Below are 16,718 nucleotides of genomic sequence, written 5' to 3' on the forward strand. Positions count from 1 at the left end.
TCAATGCATTGATTGCCTTTCTTGGTTTGGAGATGTTGTAATATGGCAGGAGGATGTGACGGCCACAAGCCCCTCATTTGACGGCCTATTTTTTAAGAATGTGGATAAACCTAATATATCTATTATCATGTATAACTGTTGTGGGTTTTAAAAAAAAACTGGGCCACATACTACATTTACAAAATCTGATTTCTATAGGAAGATCGTAGTATCCTCGAAAGATTTCAGTGCAATATTCCCATAACAGTGTGCTGATACTCAATTCCTTATTCTGTACAATCGCAGGTAACAAACTAAAAACAAAGCAGAATTAAACCTGACTTTGTATTTCTAAATTTAAAGACTACAACAGAACCAAAACTGAAAAACGTTTGTAAAAACCCATGTGCATAGTACATGGACTGACTATATACAGACATTATATACAGAGGATCACAGACATATCGCTGCAGCAATACCTATGGCTACAAATTCAAACAGCAGCAACTATCTTCTTTCCCAAAAAGCAATCTGAACCAGTTATAACTTGTGCCTTGTTCAAATGGAGGATATTGAACTATGTGAAACAGCAGCAGTGAGGGAGATCAGGGCCTGTCAGCTTCTATTTCGAGCTTTGGAATTTACTGCACTGGGGGAAAAAAACACGATTCTAAACATTCTAAGGACATCAAGTCCAATTATTTCAAATGTTCCTTTCCCCTTTGAATTTGGTTCCTTTCTCCATTTCTTGTTCTTTCTACACTGAGCACACTCTGCAGTCAAGGGACAGATAGCTTAGACTTTGCCTTTGCTGATAGACCAATATGATCTGGAACAAGTCCTTCCCTCCCAAACTGCTGTCACACACTTGTTAAAAACGCTCTGCTGCAGCAACTGAAACAAGCAGTCAGTTAATCTGCACACTTCTGCTCTCCATCTGGGTTACAGAAATTCAGCTCTACCAGTTCAGGTTAATGAAGTCACAACCTACACTGACAGCAGTGTCAACATTGAGTAGGCTAATCACAGATTTACATTTAGAAAACCCAGAAATATGACAGGCACATGAATCAGGTCTTTAGTGCAAAGTTTTCTGACCACAGATATATTTCAATCACTGCAGTCGTTACAGGAGCTGACATTTGCTTGACTGTTTCTATCAGCAATGATTTATCCTTTGACACCAACTACAGGACACATTTTCTGTTTAATCATCATCCACCAGCTTGTTCTTCCAGACAAACTGCACAGTAAAATTCACATCTATCCTCAAAACTAGTTACCAATTTACCCAAATTCAGTGCAGTTGTATTTAACTGACAAACCAACCAACACAAACCAATACGAAGATGACATTGCTGACTATTGATAACAAAAACCTGATCACAAGGTACCAGTTCATAAGAGGGCAGAGAGAAGCAGATGGTCTATGTAGTGAGCAGCCAACAGGTTACACTCTGATGCTGATCTCCAGGTGTTACAAAAGGTTAATAGTTGATTATTCCATACCCATGGGAGAACGTTTAACACTGGCATAACTCTCATATTACACACTAAGTTACCCATGATCTCTGACGGAGGAAAGCATTTAAATAGTTTCAAGATAGGGTTGGAAGAACTCGCAGCCAGCTGAAGCCATAATTATAGCTTCAAGAATTTAAGTATAGGGCACAAAGATCTTCAAGTAGTTTCTATTAATTTTAGATTCTTAAAAAAATATAGCTGTATGGCTGTGGGAAAGATTTAAAGTACTATGCATCCACACTACCAAGTTTAGAAAACTTGCCAAATAAAATACATCAAATAAAAGCTGACCAGATGAAATTTTTAAAGAATATGATTCAGGGTATGGCACAACCCACCAGTACCATTAAAATTCTGACAACCATTACTGTTAAATTCTGGTCCAGTTCAGTTCTACAATTTCAGCAGGGTAGTCTTCATACTCCTAAGATTTATTTGTTGATCTTCTCTTGGGATAGTATATTTTATTCTGCGGAGAATTGGCAACAAGGAGCTTCTGGCTTGGTGCAGGAATTGTCACACATCAGGAATATTTCAGATGACGGATCACACTGTCCATTTTGTTGAGTTCAGGTGTACTCCACAAGACAATTAAGGGTTCGCTGCTCTCTTCTACCCATTGGTCTGCAGGCTTTTCACAGCATGAAGTTTCTGTTGTGACACTTAAACCCATTATTAACACACATTAACAGTGGTTCAACTCAATGAAATCCAATAGATTGCCCACAAATCAGTTCTAGAAAACAGCTTTGGATCAGAAGAGTCCACTGTACAGAGGTTAAGGTAGCCACTATACATTCTTATTTAAAGCAGTGTGAATACAGTGACAGCCATGCTGATAAACGATGAGGACTCTGCAATTAGTCTGTTTCTCAACACAGTGGGTTATTAGGCACTGTAATGGCTGCCATTGAGATTTGAAAGAGTTCTGTTCTGGAAACAAGTTACATGCTCCAGCAGGCACCTGGTGCAGAAAACCAGCTTTTGTCAAAATTGCACTCTGCATTGTTCAAAAATTCAACCATTTTCTTGTACTTTAGATGCTTAAAAAAACAAGACTCTCTCCTAGTCAATTTACATTCCCTTTCCCAGAGTCTGGTCTAAAAACTGACACATTCCAGTGGCATTTGGGGCAAAAGACATTGGCAATATAGCGTGAGCATCCCAAATCATTCATCCGTGACTCCCATGTTTCAGTCAAATCTATGGTTTGATAAAAATAAGATAGGTTTTTGTAATTTGTAGCAAGGCTTTTAGCAAATTGGGGCTGGGCCACTACTCAAATAACTTGTTTCACAAGTTTAAAAAAAACACCCACCTTTTGGCTTGCAGAATTTCCACGAATCGCTCCGAGCAAAATTGTTCAAGGAGACCGAATGGTTGTTAGTCTTTAATGACCGAATAGAAAAAGGTGGAGATGTTTGTAAGGGTGCTGAGATAGGGATAGAGTTTTTGAAGTCAGGTTATTTTGTAGAGCCTCAACAGAATGTAAAAAGAAATCAAGGGCAAAGCATAATTTTTCCAAACTACAGGACTGAATAGGAGGATCATTCACCCAATATTTCAACTACTTGAACTCCTTGAGCGTTTTTATCTGCATAGATCAAAAGTCACCACCAGCAGAGATTTGTGGGATTCTTAAAACAGAGATTCACGGATGCCACCCTTCGAGGTGTGTCAGCTTAGTGCTCGTGGTCAGTGAGGTAAGATTTCCTCTTCATTCTTTGCTCTCAGTCACTACTGATAATAGCACTGTGATGTCATCTGGCTTGCCACCTACAAAATAAATTTTATTTTAAATGCTGAATTATGGATGGTGTTAAGTGGTTTGCCTGAAGATTATCAGATGTTACAGTGGAGTTACTCAGTTGATTAGCACTTAATGGAACAATGGCAAACTAGCAAGCTGTGGACACAATGTGCAATAGTCCACAGCCACAAGGACACCTGTCTCAACACCTGAACCTCCTGCCACATGTATACAGAACATTGAGGAGTGAGCTTTTATACAATAACATTTAAAATGAGCGAACATGGAAAAAAACCCTCAGTTTAAAATTATGCCTAAAGAACACCGTGCTGAGTAAACAGTTTAAACAGAAAACACGCATCTCAACCAGCACAAGCTGGGATGTTGCCCAGTATGAATAATAGAACTGAGCTATAATTTGCAAATTTGAACATGTGTGTGCATTTCAGAAATTACAGCACAACGCACAGCCATTTCAGTTCACTGTATGATGCATAATAGGTCCCCAGAGGCCAAATTCCCCCTTTTCCAGCTCTTTCCCGTTACTAAGTGCTTTCTTTCCTTGGGGAAACATCTCAATAGACACAAAGGGAGAAACTTCAAAAGGGGAAGAAGAGCAAGCACTCCTTGTGGTTGGCATGGTGGAACAGTGGTTAACACTGCTGCCTCTTAGCGCCAGGTACCCGGGTTCAATTCCAGCCTTGGGTGACTGTCTGTGTGGAGTTTGCACATTCTCCCCATGTCCACGTGGGTTTCCTCCAGGTGTTCCGGTTTCCTCCCATAGTCCAAAGGTGTGCAGGTTAGGTGAATTGACCATGGTAAATGCATGGGGTTATGGGCAGAGGGCAGCTGGGTGGGGGTGGGTAAGATGCTCTTTTGGAGAGTCAGTTCAGACTTGATGAGCCGAATGGCCTCCTTTTGCATTGCAGGGATTCTATGGGAAGTCAGGCCTGAATATTCTAACACCGAGTTGGCATAGTACTGGATTGCAGATCAATCTGTGGACGAGTAATTGGGTACACAATATGTTCCCAGTTCCCCTCAATGTCGCTGTCCTCCCCTGGTTGCAGAGATGGGATTGAAACTTCTCTAGAGGAATAGAAACGAGCTATGAAACCTCAGCTGTCAGCATTGAGCACAGGAGGCAACAGAATTATATGAAAATGTTAGCAGTTCCAACTCTATAGCTTGGTTCGGAATTCTAGTTTATATAGCAAGAATGGAAGGACACAGCTGTGATGTAGGTAATTCCTCATTTGTAACCTTTATCGGTACAGGGCCAGAAACCCTGGGTAATTCATCATGCACTGGAAAATGAGGAAGGGAAAAAGCAATAGCTTACCTTGGACATTGAGTCCATTTTCACAGGCATGCTGTGCGAAGGGAGACATGTAGTTTGGATCATATGCTAACTGTTGGGCCTGTTCAGCTATACTTTTCACTGTCGCCTTCATACTCTGATAACTTGAGTCCTGTAAAAAAAAGTTAGCGTAAAGTTCAGCTGCAGCATATAATACATTAATAAAACTATGCATACATTTCTTGTTAACTTCCCCTCCCTATTATAAATTCTAAACTCTAGATTTTTATTCAAAACAAGTTGTATTTTCTGGGAATAACCGGCAGCCGGACTGTCTCCCTGTCACATCAGGAAACTGTTGGTTGAATGGAATAATATCCTCCTTCACCTACAGTTAACAAGGTTTTTTAACAATTAGATGCCTAGCTCATGGAGGCAGGCAGGCTTGTCTCAGCCCAAACCCAGCTCACAAACAGGAACAGTGTTGGAATAGCACAGCTGGTATTCTCGGGCTGCAATCCACATACATTTCCAATTTCATTGGGGTACTTCTTAATCTCAGTTCCATTTAATTTTCAAATACAGTGAGCTGGATCGTGAAGCAACAAGGAAGCTCTATCACCTGTGCTTTTAGTAATGAAAATGTTTCCACATTATGAGAGACAGGTAAAATAGACAGTCAGATAGATAGGACACAGGAGCAGGCCAGACACAGGAAACAGGAAGCGAGAATAAGAGAAATCAGTCATGGGGCATCTGACACAGAAGTTCTCAAATGAAAATTTCAGAAATTCGTTCGTCACACATACATCTGTTACCTCAAGAATACAGTTACACAAGGTCTACAACTCATTCATCTACCTTTCTAATTCTAAGGGAAAAGGCTGATTGATATAGAAGTCATAGTTATGAAGGGTCAAAAATATTGTACTTTGGCCTTTTTCTATGAATATCAGATATTCAACATCGATAAGACACAAGTCAGGGGTGTGATGGAATATACTCCACTTACCTGGATGTGTGTCGCTCCAACAACACAACAAGCTCAACACCATCCAGGACAAGGCAGCCCTCTTGATGGCGACCCCTTCCACAAACATTGAAATCCCTCCATCACCGATGCACAGTGACAGCAGTGTGTCCATCTACAAGATGCACTGCAGCAACTCACCAAGGCTCTTTTGATAGCATTTTCAAGATCCACAACCCCTACTGCCTATAAGGAAAAGGTAGCAGATACCTGGGAACACCACCACCTGGAGGTTCCCCTCCAGGTCACTCACCATCCTGACTTTGAAATATATATCAGACGTTCCTTCACTGTCGCTGGGTCAAAATCCTGGAACTCCCTCCCTAACAGCACTGTGGGTGTACCTACACCACATGGACTGCAACAGTTCAAGACGACAGCTAACCATCACCTTTTCAAGGGCAATTAGGGATGGGCCATAAACCTAGTCAGCGACGCCCACATCCTCTGAATGAATGAAAAAAAATCGGTTGCTTCCTGGAATTTTATTCTTCACTTGGATGAAGCAATAATTGTACAATGGAATGGGCAAAGAGCACATTAGTCTTCCCAAATTTACATCACGTCAGACACCAGTTGTTTATAGAAATTGGAGACTAATACAATGATGTATGGGCGGCATGGTAGCACAGTGGTTAGCACTGCTGCTTCACATGTTCCTGGGACCTGGGTTCGATTCCCGGCTTGGGTCGCTGTCCGTGTAGAGTTTGCACATTCTCCTCGTGTCTGCATGGGTTTCCTCCGGGTGCTCCGGTTTCCTCCCACAGTCCAAAGATGTGCAGGTTAGGTTGACTGGCCATGCTAAAAAAAAAATTGCCCTTAGTGTCCTGAGATGCGTAGCTTAGAGGGATTAGCGGGTAAATGTAGGAATATGGGGGTAGGGCCTGGGTGGGATTGTGGTCGGTGCAGACTCGATGGGCCAGATGGCCTCTTTCTGCGCTGTAGGGTTTCTATAATTCTATGATGGAGTAAAGACAATTACTAAATAGTACAAGTAAATGGGAGCAGGTAACTTCAGTCATGGAATGTGTGATATATCAGGATCACAAGCAAACATTTCTCTCTCCTTTCTACTGACTGGGAATAAAAACCTGCTGACAACCATATTCCAGAAACTGTTTCAAAACCAACTTACCCTTTCTGGACACCAAGGCTGATAAATGATAAACAGCTTAGGTTCTCAGATCATTTATGGCCTAACACATGAATCATATTAACTAAATTTAAACTATTTAAAATTCCATATAAGGTCCATAAAACAAAAGAAGAGGTGCTTGAACGTGCAACAACAAAAAAGTGACAGACAGAAAAGTCAATGTCAGTATTTTGACCATTGGATCAGAGGTGAAAAGCTGCAGAAATTTCTGCTAGAGGGCAAAGTGTAGAATATGAGAAAGAGGGACCAACCTAGATGTGGTTGGATGACAGACGTCACAGAGCGGTTACAAAGGAGCTACAGTGGATGAGAGAGGATGATGCAAGGCAGATGAGCATGACACACCATGACAGCAGATCTCCTGGTAGTGACAAGCAGTCACGATGTGGAGATGCCGGCGTTGGACTGGGGTAAACACAGTAAGAAGTCTAACAACACCAGGTTAAAGTCCAACTCCCACCCACCTGACGAAGGAACAGCCTGTTCCAAAAGCTAGTGGCTTTTGCTACCAAATAAACCTGTTGGACTTTAACCTGGTGTTGTGAGACTTCTTATTGTGACAAGCAGCAGCAGACAATAGATGCCGAATACTTTGGTTCCCTTTCGAAAGGAATAGAAAGCCATCCAGGCTCTCAAGCCCAATCTGCCATTCAATTAGATCCTAGCTGATTTGTATCCAAACTCCACTTATCCACCCTTGCTCTGTGTCCCTTGATACCCTTCCACAATAAAAATCAAATGATCTTAGTCTTGAAAATGTTAACGGACTCTCAGCATCCGCATGCAGCCATTGGAGATCAGAATTCCAGATTTCCCGTGTATTTGGTGAGAATTAGTGCTTCCTGACATCAAGAATCGAGACAGAAAATCAGCCATGACCCAAGTGAAAGGCAAAACAGCTTTGACAAAACAGGTTATTTCTGATGTTATGTTTTTGAGACCCATCTCTATTTTTAAAACTATGTCTCTTGTTCTGGGTTCTTTTCACCCACCAGATTGAACTAATATAAAAGCAAAGAGTTACACGGACTCAAAATGTTAACTTTGGTTTCTCTCTCCACAGATGCTGCCAAACCTGCTGAGTTTATTCAGCATTTTCTGTTTTTATTGCACCCTACTAAACTGTTCGGTCGTTTTATAAATCCTGGTTCGATTACTCCTCAATTTCCTATCTTTAAAAACATTTCTGTTCCCTGTCTGGGGCCTCTGAACCATGGAAGAGAGTGGATTGAACCAGTGAATCCTTACCCACACCTGGAGCGGGTGAATGGGCTCTCTCCTGTGTCAACTCACTGGTGTCGCAGCAGGGCGCAAACCCCAGAGGATCCTTCCTACGCACCGGTCCAAGTGCATTGGTGTCCCAGCAGATCATTGCTGTTTGCAAAGGTCTGCCTACAAGCTTAGTTTATGAAATCAGCCCTCAATTTAAGGTGTGGTATCATTCTGGTCAATTCATCTTGTACCTCAACAGAAGGCCAACATATTCTGAGTGCTGGGAGCAATATTACATAATCCTGAACTTTTATAAAATGAATCCATCTATCTGTCATCAGCGGTACCCAAACTCACTCATATTTCACTCATCAGTGTGAATGTCAGACCCTTCTGGGTCACTATACAACATCACACCAATTTACTTGGCTGGGTGCCATTTACTTGCTGTGGAGATGCCGACGTTGGACTGGGGTAAGCACAGTAAGAAGTCTCACAACACCAGGTTAAAGTCCAACAAGTTGGACCTGTTGGATTTTAACCTGGTGTTGTGAGACTTCTTACTGTGCCATTTACTTTACAGGCTGAAAGTGGAACAGCAAAGCTCTGTCGGAACCAACATGCTGTGAGGTTACTGCTTGTCCAATGCCTCTCAGAGACATGACAATGTATATCAATATCGACTGGCTGGAATTTGTTGCGACGGAAATGAAATGGTCCTGCCCCCTGATCCTCAATCAATGTCACAATTATCTGCAAAATGGATTAAAATATGCCACAGCATGCATAACACTGAATCTGAAGTCAATGTACTGATCCTATCATCACTTTACATTTTCCTATGAATGTAATGTAGTGAAATAGTTATATTCCTCTGCATTGAATGTGTTTTAAATCTTCACTATAATATATTTGGCATACTAAACATTTACTAATAAGATAAGGGAAAGGTTATTTTGGGGAATTCAAGAGAGTAATGAAATAGAAACCAGAACAGCACAGGCAGCAAGGTTCACAGATGTTACTCTGGAAGCCTGGGTGCAGGAGGAATGTTCTCTCATTCCAGGGGGCAGGAGGTTTTTCAGACAGTTTTGATTTGATTTGATTTGTCACATGTATTAGTATACAGTGAAAAGTATTGTTTCTTGCGCCCTATACAGACAAGGCATACTGTTCATAGAGAAGGAAAGGATAGAGTGCAAAATATGTTACAGTCAGAGGTGGGGTGTAGAGAAAGATCAACTTAGTGCGAGGTAGGTCCATTCAAAAGTATGATAGCAGCAGGGAAGAAGCTGTTCTTGAGTCGGTTGATACGTGACCTAGACTTTAGTATCTTTTTCTCTCCAGAAGAAGGTGGAAGAGAGTATGTCCGGGGTGCGTGGGGGTCCTTGATTATGTTGGCTGCTTTTCCGATGCAGCGGGAAGTATAGGCGGAGTCAATGGATGGAAGGCTGGTTTGCGTGATAGACTGGGCTACATTCACGACCCTTTGTAGTTTCTTGCGGTCTTTGGCAGAGCAGGAGCCACACCAAGCTGTGATACATCCAGAAAGAATGCTTTCTATGGCGCATCTGTAAAAATTGGTGAGAGTCGTAGTGGACATGCCAAATTTCCTTAGTCTTTTGAGAAAGTAAAGGCGTTGGTGGGCTTTCTTAACTATAGTGTTGGCATGGGGGGGGGGGGGGGGTAGAGAATTCCTAAGATTTACAACTCATTGAATGAAGGAATTTCTCCTCATATCCGTCCTAAATGATAGCTCCTTATCCCGAAAGTGTGCCTCCATATTCTAGATTCCCCAGCCAGGAGTAACAACCTCTCAGTATCTGCTCTGTCAAGCCCTCTCAGAGTCAGAATTGTATTTCAATGAGAGCACCTCGCATTCTTCTAAACTCCAGAGAACATAGTCAATGTGCTCAGCCTCTCATCACAAAACAATCTGATCATCCCAGGGACCAACATACAGCCCCCATACTTCCTTAGATTTGGAGACCAGGAATCAATCTAGTGAACACATGTACACTGGCAACTGTTCGGCAATAACAGCTACATTACACGAGACTCTTATTAATACAGTTCCCTCTGTTTTGCAGGAGAAAGTGGCTCATAACAAGAGACTTGCAGTCCATCCTTTCCAATATGTTCTATGTAATATGGAATGAGTGCTCACCTTAATCAACAATCCACCACGATGGAGAATCTCTTGACAAACCTGCCTGCTTCAGATGCAGCTGTGTTAATATCATAAAGACCAAGGGAGACAATTAGCTAGCTTTTCCTCTTCACTGAAAACATGGCAGAATAAAACTGTAGGAAACAAGCTCATGCTACAACTCAAAAAGCCAAGATCAGGCTGTGATCTCTTCCTGGAATGAGTTTCCGCCCCACAGACACTTTCCGAATATCTAACAATCTGAAAGGATGATTGCTATGTATTGTAAACCTCTGTAGTGTGTCACATGATTACATGGTGACATCATCAGAGGGATGTGGGAGATTTTCCCTCTCTTCCATCCTGGACTGTAAGTAAGCAACACCTATCTAATAAAGCTCCACTAGCTGGTTCAGTAACCCACCACGCGGCAACCTTTTCATCCTCTAATCTTTGCTGTACAAGCGAGTTGGCCGCATTAAGACACAACAGTATAAAATGCGGTCAAGTAGACACATAAACACAACATTGTTTGGGTACTTTTGTAAGTAAATCAAGTCAGAAGACATTGCCAAACCATGACATGCCACCAACATTTGTGGTGTACCAGAGAACATCATGTAGAAGCCAAATATTCTCCTTTCAGATTAAAGTCTGCACAGGAGTCAGGTTCTGGGTTTTATGTTAACTCAAGATGTGAACCACATTCAGAAATTCCCTGCAAAAGGGTTCGGTAATCACTTTCAAAAAACAGTCAAAATGGCACAGACATCATGATTGTGGAATAAAATCAGTCTCTAATTTTACAAATCTATCTCAAGCATGTGAATTCAAGACACTAAGACAATCATTGTGTGCAGACACCAAACATCAGGGATTTTTGAGTTGGGTGAGCAGTAAGCCTAAGAGTTTTCGATTACTTATTGCTCACACACTACTCAAGTGGAAAGTTCCAGTCATGAAAATATTTGAAAAAAAACCCCAGGGTTTAATGAAAAGTCATCAGTAAGTTTAAAGTTCAACAATGTATTCACTTCATTGCGGTCATTAAGTTTGTTTTTAGATAAACAAAACAGATTGATTTCTAGAAAGGGCAGTTCATTCAACAGAAAGAAAATTACAGCCACAAAAAAATCACAAACAATTCCACTTCAGAGAATAGATGGAAATGTTCCCTCACACAGCTTGTAGAAAAATATACCAGGTTCAAGGAAGGACCTCTCAGCTCTGACGAAGGGTCATCTAGACTCAAAACGTTGGCTCTATTCTCTCTCCACAGATGCTGTCAGATCTGCTGAGATTTTAAAGCATTTTTCTGTTTTGGTGTCAAGAAAGGGCACCCAGACTACTTTGCACCTCCCACTCCCTTACAGTTATCTAACAAGATGCGAGTTTTCAAACTCGGGGTTTAATGGTAAGAATGTTGCTGCACAGGCTACAAAAACATAATCAGACTCATTTACCTCCAATCACTCCAAAACCACCAACCAAATCAGTGCAAATTTAAGAGAACTTCAGTCGTAATACAACTATTAGTTTGAGGTACAACGGGAGGTTCAGGGCAGCCACAAAGGCAGAATGGACAAGTTAGCATAAACTAAATGGAGAGCTGGTGACTCAACTGGCCACAAACTCCATACCTTCAGTTGTCCCAATTGCTGCAAGATCATGTAGTCTGGCATGTTGTCAAAGAGCCCATCTGTCGCCGTAAGAATGATATCACCCACTTCTACATCGAATGTGGAACCTTCTGCTGTTTCAGGGCTGTAGAATGTTAAAAAAACTGTAGATGAGCAGAGAGATTTAGAGGTTCAAGTACATAAATCACTAAAAGCTAGTTGGACAGGTACAAAAATGATGTAATGGCAAGCTAGTCATGACTTCAAAAGAACAGAATACAAAGGGGTGTAAGCAATGCTAAAGTTATATAAATTCAGAGGTCACACTGTATTAAGTTCTGGCATGCACCTTTAAGAGGACACAATCAATGAAGCATATCACAGAATTGCCAGAATGATGAGGCTAAAATAAAAAGAGTTAAATGAAGGGGACTGATTTTTATTCTTTGAGTTTAGAAGATTAAGGGGTAAGATAATTGAGGTTTAAGATTATTAAAAGATTTGATAGGGAGAAACTCTCTCCTCTGATGAGAGTCCAGAACAAGGGAGCAGTACAATAACATTTGAGTGTTTTCAGACAAAGGGCAGTGGAAATTTGAAAATGTCTCCTCATCACCTCCAAAACAAATCCATGAAACTGGAAGTTAACTTGTTAGGCAAGAGTATTAAAAAATTATGGAAGCAAATCGATTTTTTGTTATATTTGTTCCCGAGATGTAAGTGTCGCTGTTGTGCACATGTGAAAAGCAATTCAGTTTTGGCATTGCACCAGTTATGTCACTGCACCGAGTACAGGCAGGATCCAACCTTCAAGATTGCACTTTTACTCGGCAGTTAGGCCAGTGACAGGCACCAAAGCTGAAGAAAAAATGGCACTGTTTGGTTGCTGGTCTAATGAGATGTGACAGTCTGTGACACTTGGAAGACTGCAATCAAAGTTTCATTAGGTCCATACAAGATAACTAATAGAACCAAGTTACATCGTCTGATTTTTGTTATTTGTCCACGGATTGAGTGTGTTGCTGGCTGGGCCAGCATTTATTTCCCATCTCTAATTATTCTCGAGGTGGTGGTGAGCCACTTTTTTGAACTGTTGCAGTCTGTGGGGTGTTTGTATATCCACAATCCTGTACTTAGGAAAGGAGTTCCAAACCTTTGTCAGCTAAGGAATGGGGATATAGCTACAAGTAAGGATAGGAGTGGAACTTGCAGATGGTGATGTTCCCATGTGTCTGTTGCCCTCATTCTTCTAGGTGATACAGTTTGTGGGTTTAGAACGTGTCGTCAAAGAAGCATTGATGAGGTGCTGCAGTGCATCTTGTAGGTAGTACACTCTGCTGTCACTGTGAATAGGCATAATCTGGTGTGAGACTTCTTACTGTGAATAGGTCGTGGAGGGGGTGAATGTTTAAAGTGGTGGATAGGGAGTCAGTCAAGCAGGCTCCTTTGTCCTAGATGATTGTCGAGTTTCTCGAGTGCTTTCGAAGCTGCACTTATCCGTGCAGGTGGGAGTATTCCATCACATTTATGATAAGTGCCTTGTAGACGGTGGACAGGCTTTGGGGAGTCAGGATTTATGTTTGCAGAACTGTTCTTATATGCAAAGAATTTATGAGTGGTGTAGTTAATTTTCTGGACAGTGGTAATTCCCAAGATGTTAATGGTGATAGATTTAGCGATAAGGCCATCGAATATCAAAGATGGATAATTCCTCACTAACTGAGGAATTCCTGCATCAATATCCTCGGTTGAAATGATTGGCCTTCACCAATCACATCCATCTTCCTTTGTGCTCGGTATGACTCCATGGAGTGGAGAATTTTCCCTCTTATTTTCATTGACTTCAATTTTACTCAGGCTCCTTGATGTTACACTCTGCCAAATGCTGCCTTGGTGTCATGGGTAGTCATTCTCACCTCGCTTCTGGAATTTAGCTCTTTTGTCCAAGGTTGGACCTAGGCAGTAACGAGGTCTGGGGTCAAGTGTTTCCAGGGGAAGACAAACTGAGTATCGATGAGCAAGTGATTAAGTGCCATTTAATAGCACTGTTGATGGCACCTTCCTTCACTTTGCTCATGATTGTGTAGACTGATGGGGTGGTAATTTGTCACAAAAGCTCACCTGTTCCACTTTTCTCCTTCAGAGAAAGAAATCTGCTCTTACCCAGTCTGGCCTGCATGTGACTCCAGACCCACAGCATGTGATTGACTCTTGACTAAACTAGCAAGCTACAAAATTGTACCATCTGAGTTGGCTGTACATGACTGCTTCTTCACCATTGCTGGGTGAAGATCCTGGAACTCTAACGCTTAGTAGTACTGTCCAAGCATCTTAACCACATGGATAGCAGTGGTTCAAAGCGGCTCACGACCAACTTCTCAAAGGCAGCTTGTGATCGGCAATCGATGTTGGCACTGCTAGCAGCAGCCATTTCTTTTTATCCAAGAATGAATAAAAAATGACAGTCCTTTTCTTTGTATGATGTCAGCCCCTACATTCCCATCTGCCTAATCTTTTTGTCAAAGAACACCTCTGACTCTGGTAATGCATACTGATAGCCAACTGTCGAAAGAAGTTCAAAATACATTAGGATGTGTAACCCAGCATATGAACAATAAATGATATAAATTATGGAGCTCTGCAAAGCGATTTAAAAATATAACTCATGGGACTAGCTGAAATTTGCTTCCATATAATGGCGCCCAATGCAGTGAGAATACTAAGGGAACAGAAATCCTTTCATTTCTATTTTTTACCTTTTTAAAAAATAGTGACAGTTAAACATTTTGAGACTGGTTGGAGTTGGTTTTCAAAATCATCAGGTTATATTTAGATTAAGAAACAAAGGTGGTTTTCAAAACAAACTTAGATCAGCTATGATGTATTTAAACTTCAATCAGGGAAAACAGAATTAGTTAGAAGCAGTTGTGTTGTTTTGGCCTTTTTAAGTATACTTTCTAGGTACTGTGTAAATCTGAAAGATTAAACATCAGTAATCTCCATGTAACATTGTACATTGAACGAAATATTCAATATATTCAATTAATATTCAAAATATTCAATTATATTACCATTTATCGCCTGATGGATATTCATAAAGGCACCAGCAAAGTGAAGACACCAGCAAAGCCCGGTGGTTAAAAGAGCTAACTCTGTATCATGCTAAGGACAGTGGGAGCAGCAAAGAACAGGATATGCAGCTATGGAACAAACACGGGAGTTGACTGGACAGTGGCTATTGCTATGCCTTGAACAGACTGTGATGAAGGACAGAGACATAACTCTTCAATATTCCCGAAGGACAGTGATTGGTTAGTGTCTGTCCTGAGAGTATGTGACTGGAAGCATGATCAGTGCCAGCAATATCTGGATAAGAAGGAGAGATTGGAGGACATCGGCAGCAGTAACCCGGGGCAACCACTGTAGAAGCAGCAGCAAGACCCGGAGTTGGTGGAATTTGGAGACATCAGAACAAAGCCCATTGGGAGAGAGTCTGATGACTTTGCCTCGTCACAGATAGTATCTCCAAGCCCAAGTCTTGGGTTTGGATATTTTGTGAAGCTTTTGATACCTTTTGGATACTTTGTGTGTAACAAAGTAAGTCAGAGGTCAAATACTTCGTGCATAATGAAGTTTGATGCCTGATGTACAAAGGTTTTGTAGTAGAGTTTGATACTTTTTGAGTACAATAAAGATTTGTTGTGCTATAATTTGAGAGTTTGCGTGCCTTTGTTCAATGTGTCAGCTGACCGGAGTTCGAGGGCAACACATTTTTATATTAAAATAGCCTTAAACGATTAATCAATGCATTATCAATCTGCATTTGCTTTCCTTCAGGAGTACATTATAAAATAAAAACCTTGCCCTGCAGGCACTTTTCGTCTATAAAACCTAACTTCTAATTGGTCACATTTTTCTATTAACTGACCTAGTTATAGGCCCAAAGTTACAAGATAAATTCACACCCTGGCATGCACTAGAGTAAGAGTTTTAACAACACCAGGTTAAAGTCCAACAGGTTTATTTGGTAGCAAATACCATTAGCTTTCGGAGCGCTGCTCCTTCCGGAGCTCCTTCCAGAGCAGCGCTCCGAAAGCTAATGGTATTTGCTACCAAATAAACCTGTTGGACTTTAACCTGGTGTTGTTAAAACTCTTACTGTGTTTACCCCAGTCCAACGCCGGCATCTCCACATCATGTACTAGAGTCACAGAGGTTTATAGCATGGAAACAGGCCCTTTGGCCCAACTTGTCCATACAACCCTTTTTAAAAACCCCTAAGCTAATCCCAATTGCCCGCATTTGGCCCATATCCCTCTATACCCATCATACCCATGTAACTATCTAAATGCTTTTTAAAAGACAAAATTGTACCCGCCTCTACTACTACCTCTGGCAGCTTGTTCCAGACACTCACCACACTCTGTGTGAAAGAATTGCCCCTCTGGACACTTTTGTATCTCTCCCCTCTCACCTTAAACCAATGCCCTCTAGTTTTAGACTCCTCTACCTTTGGGAAAGGATATTGACCATCTAGCTGATCTGTGCCCCTCATTATTTTATAGACCTCTATAAGGTCACCCCTCAGCCTCCTACGCTCCAGAGAAAAAAGTCCCAGTCTATCCAGCCTCTCATAACTCAATCCAACAAGTCCCGGTAGCATCCTAGTAAATCTTTGCTGCACTCTTTCTAGTTTAATAATATCCCTTCTATAATAGGGTGATCAGAATTGCACACAGTATTCCAAGTGTGGCCTTACCAATGTCTTGTACAACTTCAACAAGACGTTCCATCTCCTGTAGTCAATGTTCTGATTGATGAAACCAAGTATGCCGAATGCCTTCTTCACCACTCTGTCCACCTGTGACTCCACTTTCAAGGAGCTATCAACATGTACCCCTAGATCTCTTTGTTCTGTAACTCTCCCCAACGCCCTACTATTAACTGAGTAAGTCCTGCCCTGGTTCAATCTACCAAAATGCATCACCTTGCATTTATC

The 16,718-nt window shown here is 41.4% G+C and overlaps 1 protein-coding gene across 1 annotated transcript in view; it reads right to left on the reverse strand.

Moving 5' to 3' along the window:
- Window positions 1-313: 313 nt before the first annotated feature.
- Window positions 314-16,718, reverse strand: part of LOC144502013 (protein phosphatase PTC7 homolog) — a 51,103-nt gene continuing 34,698 nt past the window's right edge. The window contains exons 5-7 of the mRNA XM_078226030.1: window positions 11,741-11,864; window positions 4,596-4,725; window positions 314-3,279 (exon numbers count right to left, since the gene is read on the reverse strand). Coding sequence (XP_078082156.1) covers window positions 3,221-3,279; window positions 4,596-4,725; window positions 11,741-11,864 — 313 coding nt within the window. The 3' untranslated portion in view covers window positions 314-3,220. The remainder of the gene's footprint in view (window positions 3,280-4,595; window positions 4,726-11,740; window positions 11,865-16,718) is intronic.

This window comes from Mustelus asterias, chromosome 12 (assembly GCF_964213995.1).
Source record: "Mustelus asterias chromosome 12, sMusAst1.hap1.1, whole genome shotgun sequence".
Lineage (NCBI taxonomy): Eukaryota > Metazoa > Chordata > Chondrichthyes > Carcharhiniformes > Triakidae > Mustelus > Mustelus asterias.